Source organism: Mastomys coucha, unplaced genomic scaffold (genome assembly GCF_008632895.1).
Source record: "Mastomys coucha isolate ucsf_1 unplaced genomic scaffold, UCSF_Mcou_1 pScaffold23, whole genome shotgun sequence".
NCBI lineage: Eukaryota > Metazoa > Chordata > Mammalia > Rodentia > Muridae > Mastomys > Mastomys coucha.
This window is the reverse complement of record NW_022196906.1, coordinates 70,866,180-70,875,975: the sequence shown is the minus strand read 5'-3', so window position 1 is coordinate 70,875,975 and position 9,796 is coordinate 70,866,180. Positions and strand designations below refer to the sequence as shown.

The 9,796-nt window shown below is 36.6% G+C and overlaps 1 protein-coding gene across 1 annotated transcript in view; it reads left to right on the top strand.

Annotated features, from left to right (window-relative positions):
* Positions 1 to 1,759: 1,759 nt before the first annotated feature.
* Gfral (GDNF family receptor alpha like) overlaps positions 1,760 to 9,796 on the top strand; it is a 59,739-nt gene continuing 51,702 nt past the window's right edge. Inside the window, exons 1-2 of the mRNA XM_031343950.1 lie at positions 1,760 to 1,989; positions 6,830 to 6,964. Coding sequence (XP_031199810.1) covers positions 1,908 to 1,989; positions 6,830 to 6,964 — 217 coding nt within the window. The 5' untranslated portion in view covers positions 1,760 to 1,907. The remainder of the gene's footprint in view (positions 1,990 to 6,829; positions 6,965 to 9,796) is intronic.

The following is a 9,796-nucleotide window of genomic DNA, read 5'->3' as shown; positions in this document are numbered from 1 at the left end:
TGGATTCATGAACCTTCCATGGAAGCCATTGTTGGATTACCTGTACCATAGCCTGTAAGTAATTTAATATATCCCCCTTCACACACACACACACACACACACACACAGAGAGAGAGAGAGAGAGAGAGAGAGAGAGAGAGAGACAGACAGACAGAGAGAGAGACAGACAGAGACAGAGACAGAGAGACAGAGAAACAGAGAGAGACAGAGAGAGAGGGACACAGAGATTCTATAACTTTTAATACTCTAGAAAACCTTGACTAATAATATAGCCAGTAAATTGAGAATTACTATTTTCTCAATTACTTAGTGTGATTACTTAGATGAGAAGGAAAGACAATTAAACTTAGGAGTTGATATATTTACTGTATTTGAAGATCACAATGGGTACCAGAAGGGAAAATGTGACCAATTGTATAACACAGGGTCAAACTGGGAGGGAAGGTAATGAAACCGGCAGGAGCATTATGGAAATTGTAGTAGGTTTTATATTGAAGTATAATCACATAACAGAATGAGCCAGCATGAGTCAATGAGGAAATCTGTTGGTGCTTAAAAGGTATGCCAGGTTTTATCTTCCAATTATTGCCTCACCAAGATAGATCTCATTTCACACACTGTGTTTGCAGTGTTGTGCTGGTACTTCTCCATCAGCAGGTGGAGTCTAGGCTTATTCCCCCTTGGAACTCAGCACAATTTTGCAATTGCCTCTCCCAAAACATTGCAGTGAGTTATAAATCCTGATTCTGGAGGCTTCTCATGAAAGTCACTGCTATTCTTTGTATATCATTGGGATTTGTCCACTCTGATTTAATTCTTGCCCTTAGAAAAACAGGAGATTAATTTTTATGGTTCTATATTTCTCCTGTTAAAAAAAAACTCTGGGTATAATGTTGCCATAGCAGACTTCTATTATATACAACATACATTCAAGCATAATATGATTTACAACCACAATATAATCAATCCATTTTCAGAGATGTAATGCCTGATACTAAGTCATTTACTAAGCCTACAGAGATAATTTATAATGTTATAGTTTCAGTTCATTAGGTTTTAGGAAACCATGCATTTTGAAAACAAAATCTAATTTCTCTTCTTATGTAAAATGAACATTAACAAAGTAATAAAAACAATAAATTATGTGGCTGTGGGAACAGATGCTTCTCTTTCATTTGCCCTTTTTTATCTTAAGTTCTTGCCAAACATAATGCTTTCTATTTACTAGACACAGATTTACAAAGGAATCAGAGCAACTGTCTCATCATCTTCGAGAAAGTTGTAGACTTACGTGAGAAATTACGACATCCAAGACAGAGGGAGGAAGAGGTGGTGGATAGTTAACCTCCTGGGAAGAAGTCATGCATCCCTGAAAGGAGTCATTTTCACCCCAAGTTATGAAGAAATAGAGACATGTCACTGAAGTGGCACCGTTTTAGGCCATCTTGGGGTTTGAAGCATTTGTAAACATAAGACATAATCAGTTTCTCATTTGAATGTAACTTGGATTTACGATAATTTTCCTTAGTTGCCTTTTCTTCTTTTCTGTATCCTTAAATTGCTTACATTATAAGCAATTGACTTAATGAGAACTATTCATGAACTAGGGGACTTCGTGGTCAAATTTCTTGGAAGACTGTTCCATTCAGTGGCAAAGCTTAGTGATCTAGTAGATGTGTGGAGAATGTATCATTTCCCCTGTTATTTGGTTTGCAGGCTCTCCTGGAAGGGTAATATCTTGGGTTCACACGCTGAGGAGAACAATTGAATTTGAATATATTTAGGAAAGTACACAGCTCAAAACAAATTGATGAGGAACAGCTGACATCAGAAGTGGACTCTAATTGGCTGTGCTCTTAGGAAGCAAAACCAGAAACTGAAACATTTATTTAGAAATTTCTATTGGGATGTTGGTTGTTGTCAGTTCATCTGCCTTTCTCCCAGGTGACCAGCTCGAGTTGTCCAACATGCTAGTGTTCATTTTCCTGGGTAAGTGAACTGTGCTGCTAGTTCTGAATTTGTGCAATATTAACTCTTTATAAACTGAATGTTGTACCATCTAGTATAAGCTTATGGGGATATGTAATAAGAAATGCCAATTATGTTACTAACTTGTTACCTCATTATTATTTAATGCTCTTGAGAAGTGTCCACTTACCTGCAGTCACTTTTTTCTTACTTGATAGAAAAACAAAACATGAGCATTTCATTGCTCATCACGTTGCTCCTGGGACTGCAAAGCAACCTGAATGACTTTGAGCTATTGGCTAAGATCTATGCAGTGCCTATATGTGCAAGAATATCTTGAAAATAAAACTGTCCTGTATATACTTACAAGTTAAAGGATGACAAAGTTTTAACTATCTGTTTAGTCTCGAAAGAAGACTATAAAAACTAGAGCTACACAGACTGACCCATCTAATTTTCAACCTTAATAATCAGGTTCAGCTGAGCAAAGATGCTGAGCTTGCTCGGCCTCTTGAGTAATGTTAACGGCCCACAGGTAAAATGTGGGCTTAGCTCTCTTATGTTCAGTTGGTCCAAGTCATTTTCACTTAACAGGGAACCCACAAAAATCTACTTGGTAGATATGTGATTGATGAAGGTTAATATTTTCTTCAGGATATGTTAGAGTCTCTGTCTCAATTTCAGGATAAGGGATAATTGTGATCATACTAGATATTAATAAACAAAACCAGAATATTTTCTTTACTATTAGCTATAGTGGTTGATGAATGGGGATAAATAAGACCCAGGAAATAATGTAGGTTATTCCAAATTACATTTTAGAAAAAAGGAAAAGCAAAATAAATCAAATCTGAGAAAATTAGCCAGGAAGTAAAGGATCCTTTGCACATTTTCAGTGTCTCCATGGAAATTCTCGCGTTGAGAGGGTTTGCTTCTTATCATTCCTATAATGTTTCCTTGTTTCTTTATTAGTTTCTAGTATTTATAGTTTTGTTATAAAGATAAATCTAGGGATTTTCAATTTTTGCAGCAGTATATCAGATTACACAAACTATATCACTTCCTCCTCAAAGTTTTCAGTGAAAACCTTACTTTTATCTTTTCAAAATTAACACAGAAACCAGGTTGCATGAAAAAAAAAGGAAATTATTCCTAACATTGTTAGGACTGAAAATCTCTGTACATTACATAGCTCTTGTTCAGCATTGAACAATTACATGTTATGACAAAGCCAATTTCTGTTGCCCAAAACCACGGGGGAAATGATGACTTTATTAGTGAGCTTTATATACCCTTAAGGGGATGATATAGTTTACAATATTCTTTATCTTCCTACTTTTAACATAAAATTTATTTTTCACTTAACAACAGTAGAATTTTTGACAAATCTCATTTCAGATATTGAGCCATAAATCATAGTCAGGAACAAGTAAGACAGAGTAAGGAAAGAGAAAGCTGTGTTTTGGATTCTTGTGGGCTGAATCATTAAGATGATTCCTTTAGTACATCATTAAGTTGAGAAAATGGTGTGAAATTCGTGTGGAATTTTCAACAAGAAGTAGAGAAGGAGAAAGGAAGTAAGGCAGATTTAGGGAAGATATCACACAAAATCACCACTCTTGGAGCTGGGGAGGGCGACATACGGCCACATGTGAGTTCTCTGAGTTGTTCACAAGATGGCACACAGCTGCAGTGACAGCACTGGAAAATCTGAGACAGGGACCATGAGTTTAAAACCAGTCTGGGGTAAATCGGAAACACTTTATTCAAAACAAACCAATCACCAAAAGATAAAGTAAAAAATAGTCAATAAATGCCATTCCTTTATAAATCAAGCAGTAACCATAATTCCTAATTTAGAGTCTTTGGAGCTCTGAATTAGTACAAGCCACCTTGTACTTTCATTGAAAAAAAAAAAAAAAAGCTGTCTTGCAATGTAAAGTGCAGGAGAGTATTGACTAGATGAGCTTGCCCATAAGCATATGAAAAAGTTAGAATGTATGTGCCATTTTCCAATCTAGCCTTCAGCAAGACAATTATGACTAGGGTATCTTGGGAGACAGTTGCGTGGTTTAGAGCACTTGTTGCTCTTGAGAGGATTCAAAATCTATTCTCAGCACCAACCTGGTAGCTCACAACCATCTGTAATTCCAGTTCCAGAAGATGTAATTCCTCCTTCTGCCCTCTAAAGGCACCACACTTGTGCATGGGCACACATACATACATGCAGGCAAAACACTAACAAAGATAAAATAAAATAAATAAATAAAAACTTTCAAAGAGGAAACTACCAATGGGCTAAATAAACACCTGGGCCTAGCCTCCCACTATAGAAACTCAAGAAGCAGACATTTTTTTTTATTATTATTATTATTCTTAGAAAACTGGGTTGGGAAAGAGATAACCATGATTTACTTAATGCCTTCTTACGCTACATTGTCCTTATTACTCTAATTGTCTACATTCACAATTAACGCTCTCTTTTGAAAAAACAAAATGACTTGACCCAAAACAAAGCTTTTAATTCATATCCCTGACTCAACTGTGATTCTCAGACTTTTCTATTAATTGAATGAGCAAGGGTCTGTTTTGCATGTTTGAAAATAGAAATTGATTCAATTGTAGAATATACTCAATTCAGATTGCTATTTTCTTGATTGTTCTTAGAAAACTCTGAAAATAACTTGTAAATGTCTGGATGGTGTATTAGTTATTTGTGTAGATATTATCTATTAAGAACTATGTCTGATGTAAATCAACATATATTACTTGGCTACCCATAATATGCATTTATATGTTGAGAATACAATCCTGAATGATTCCTGTAAACCTGGTCAGTAAACCTAGAGAACATAGTGTTGTGGATGAGCCTATGGACACACACAGCAGGGCAAGAAATTTTACACCCTAGGGATTTCTAAGCTCCTAGGGAGACAAAAGAAGGATATTTGTCCATTCTGGTTATAGAAAAAAGAAAGTGAAAGCGCAAAGTTCTTTGTAACATTGATAATGATCATGATCAGTCTCGGAAAAGAAAATGTTATCCTAGAGGACAAGAATTAGTGTTTACTGTAGACCAGAGAGTGGTCCACAAAGGGGCATGGAGCACTGCAGAAAGCTGTAAGACTTCTATGTTGTAGGTGATAAGGAGTATGAATGTCATTTTATACTGAGTCACTAAAAAGACAAAGCAAAGAATCAGCCGTATTGAAAGTGAATTACATAGATATGGTGGCATAAGAAACCACTCCGGGTCAAACAAACCAGAGGGCAAGCAACTGGACGGAAAAGGATGTTCGATGGCTCAAAGTACAGAGGCACGCACTTTGCAAGAATAGATATGGGAAAGTGAAATTGAGGATGCATTAAAAAGTCATGAATTATTTGGATGCCTATATTAACGCTGTTGCTGCTGGTGAAGTAGAGAGGTTTACTTTATAGTAGAGATGATTGGAATAAGGTTAAGTATATCTGCATCTGGAGTCTTGTCTAGAGCGTGCAGATAGAGGAAATAGCTTTTTAACAATCTTGGTGTTGAAACTATTAGGATTAAAGTATATATTAGAGGATCCTTAGTCTAGATATTTTACATCAAGCCATGAGAGGAATGGGATTCTCCGTAAAGAATGGGTGAAAAAAAGAACAAGGAAGATAGAACTTAAACAGAGCACTAAATGTGGCAGATAGGTGTCTCTGCCTCTATCTGACTATCTGTCTTTGTCTCTCTCTGTCTGTCTCTGCCTCTCTCTGTCTCTGTCTCTCTGTCTCTGTCTCTCCCTCTCTCTTCTCTCTCTCTCTCTCTCTCTCTCTCTCTCTCTCTCTCTCTCTCTGCCTCTCTCTGCCTCTCTCTCTGTCTCTCTCTCTCTGTCTCTCTCTCTCTGTCTCTCTCTCTCTGTCTCTCTGTCTCTCTCTCTCTCTCTCTCTCTCTCTCTCTGCCTCTCTCTCTCTCTCTCTGCATTTGTATAAGGTGGTTAATTATCAAGAGACCTGGAAGAGACCATTTCCAGAGTAAGAGACAGACTCCAAACCAAAGGAATCATCAAAATAACCAAAGATTGACAGATGAGACAATCTTAAAGGTGTTGCATTTGATGTTAAGGAGGTGACTAAAGATATTTTTTAGAGAGTAATTTAAGGGCAAGAGAGATGACCCAGGGGTTAAGAGTTCCTGCTGCTCTTTGTGAAGGTGCAAGCTGAGTTGCCACAGTCTATTTAGGCAGTTTGCAGTCACTTTAACACCAGCTCCAGGGGATCTGACTCCCTCTTCTGGCCTCCATGGGCACCCACAAACATGTGTACATAAGTGCACATACGCATAAATTAAAATGGATATCTTTTTAGAGGTTGTTTTGATAGAACAACAATAATAACAATATTATAAATCGAGTAATAAATGGTAGGGGAGGAACAGAGCAGGCAAATAATAATCTTGTTTAAGAATCTTTTGTTTTTTAACTTTGAGTTGGTGGGGGAGTGGGAGGGGGACAGTTTCGAGACAGGGTTTTTCTGTATATCCCCGGCTGTCCTGGAACTCAACTGTAGACCAGGTTGGCGTCTAAGCCAGAGTTCCACCTGCTTCTCCATCCCAAGTGCTAGGGTTTAAGATGTGTGCTACCACTGTGTGGCATTGCTTAAGAATCTTAAACAGCATAGCAACAAGCATGGATGTGTAAGTTTTTCTGTGGTTTGTGGACTTAGACTTCCTCTGTTACAGACCTAGGAGTGGTAGAGCTCAGTCTAGCTCCAGTCGTGGGCTTTTGTTTGTTTGTTTGTTTGTTTGAGAATCTTCCTCACTGATTTTCACAAGCTGTAACACTGCAAACATGTTGTTTTCTTGTTATTGTTCTATCTGTTGTTCAAGCTATGAGGCTAAGCTCAGAAAATGAATCCTCTTCCCAAACAAATGATTGTGCATATTTAATGCAGAAATGCTTGATTGATACAAATGGCTGTGAGCAGTCATGGAGATCAATGGAAGACACCTGCCTTGCTCCAGGTAAAAACCCAGTGTTAAAAGTCCTTTTTCCCAACATAGCAATGAGATTTAATATTATCTTATAGAATCATACAAGCTAAATTATTTTTACTTTAAAAACTTTCATTTAATCTTGATACTCACTTGGCTCATTGACAGTGAACTTTGTTTCAAAACTGTACTCTTAATTATTAATGGGTCCTCATATAGTGACATTGAGAGTAGCTTTTAGCAAAGTTTCAAATTATTGTTTTTTTCTCTACAAATCCTACAATTATATGACTACTACTCAAGACATGACTAAAATTTTGCAAATAATGTATCACTTTGATTATGTTAATTTGTCCACGATGAAATAAGAAAAATATTTGTTATTAAAAATTTTATTTGTACATTTGTAATATATTTTGTATACTATTTTCTATTCCTACTGCGTCATGGACAAATTAAAATATTTTGAAAACTTGTCTAGTGCAAGCGTTCAAAGAGAGGGTCAGGATTATAGCAGAGATTGTAGTAACTGCAAGAACATGGAAGAAGTGAGGAGCAGGCAGAGAGAGAAGACAAAATGATGACTCGCTTCCAACCCAGCCCGAGAGAGAAGACTTCTGGTCTGAAAGAAGGCATACAGAGGCCCAGCCACTGAGCATTCTGGAGCGCTCAGAAGGTTAGTGACCCTGGGCAGAGGCCGGGAGTTTTTGAGATTGAGAGTTGGGAAGGAGGATGCTAAAAATCAACTCTGCAATAGACTGATAATATAAACATTCCCTTAGTTTTGTTATGCCAGAGACTTTTTAAAAATTATATCCTACCATCATGATAAATTTAATTCTCTTTGTACTGTGATTTTTATAATTAAACACTTCATGAATATTGTACAAATTTAATAAGACATTAAAAGGGAAAAAGGGAGGATGAAAATGTATTGCATGACATGCTACTTCTTCACTCTGCCTATAAATATTTGATAATATACTGTTAGTCCACTCACCTATCTCCTACAGAGTGTTCTTCCTAGGTGAAAGGCAATGGCAATGTTCTAACAATAGCAGGGTCCCTATCATCAGGACTAGAAGGATTCTACAGGATTCTCCTGAGAGCTTCTCTTCTCTGCCCCAGAGAGAGAACAGAAATATTTACATCCACAAGAGGGCTACATTATCTAACCCAGTGTTTATACACTTGGTCAGAATAAAATACTTTAAGAAGAGGTCAAATTTAAAAAAAAAACCCTTTTGATGATAAAATGTGTATCTATAATTATTAAGGCAACTTTAAATGTACAATTATCTAACCCAATGCTTATACATTTGGTCAGAATAAAATATTTTAAGAAGAGATCAAAAGTTAAGAAAAAATTATTTTTGAGGATGAAATGTATATCTATAATTGTTAAGGCAACTTTAAATGTGATGTTAAAATATACTTAGTATGTCATGAACTAAAACTAACTTATGGTAGTATATCAATCTGAGTCATTTGCAGAAAATTACAATATTTATGAAAACACTTAATAAGTAAAGCAGAGGGAAATATATGCAAATATACAAATAAAATAATTCAATTAGTTTTTTTTTCAAAATAAAAACTGAAAAAAGATTAGGGTAGAGGCAAGCTAATTTTCAACCAGAAAAATGAAATATTGGTAATTATAAATGACTTTTTCATTCAACATTATTTATAAAATGCTTTATAAGTATTAGGAAAACTTTACCTTTTCATAAAAAATTAAAATTACAAAGTACAATATAATAGCAGGTTATTACAGTGGAGCAAACAAAACAGTTAATTTGATAGGATAGCTTAGACTAGACTGTTACCAAGTCACCCTGTGTAAGATCTGCTTTAATATTACTGAAAAGCAAACATTGGCATTCTACTATATGGGAACATCCCTTAAGATACAGAACAGTTTGAAGCATTTTGGAAAACATTCTGTGGGGGAAACACTAAAAATACATACTTTGTTTTAAAAGGTCACTTCTAGAGACAATTTCACAGCAGCCTTCTTGGTATTCTGGCTCTTGTACATCATGCCCTCTTACATGATGTTCCCTGAGCTATAGATGCAGGAACTGTGATATAAGTGTATCCACTGAAGCTGGAATCCACTGGGGCTGGGATCCTCACGATCCATTGATCTCTGGATTGTGTTCAGTTGTGGTTTTCTCCATTTACTGTAAAGAGAATCTTCTGTGGCTCAGCAGTTAAGAGCACTGACTACTTTTCAGATGACTCAGGTTGGATTCTCAACACCCACTTGTCAGTTCACAGTAGCCTCTACCTCCAGTTCTAGGATAGCTGATGCTCTTTTCTGTGCTTCATTGGCACCCGGGCAGGCATGTTATACACAGACATTCAGGGGTAAAAACACTCATGCACATAAATAAAAAGAAGTACATCTTAAAAGAGAGAGTGAGGAAAAGCTTATTCCTTTTTTTTTTTTGTAACATATTCCATGTACAATGTGCGTACAATACACAATGAAATCACACAAACACCAACGAGAGCAAGTAGGAGCCTGCGGTAGTGACAGGCTGTAGGCACTTGGGAAATGGAGGGCAGGAACATCAGGATTTCAAGGTTACCCTCAGCTATGTTTACAAGTTCAAGGCCAGCCTGAGCTACAAATGGTACTGGCTCAACTGGCGGTTAGCATGTAGAAGAATGCAAATCGATCCATTCCTATCTCCTTGTACAAAGCTCAAGTCCAAGTGGATCAGGGACCTCCACATCAAACCAGATACACTGAAACTAACAGAAAAGAAAGTGGGGAAGAACCTTTAGCACATAGGCACAGGGAAAAATTTCCTGAACAGAACACCAATAGCTTATGCTCTAAGATCAAGAATT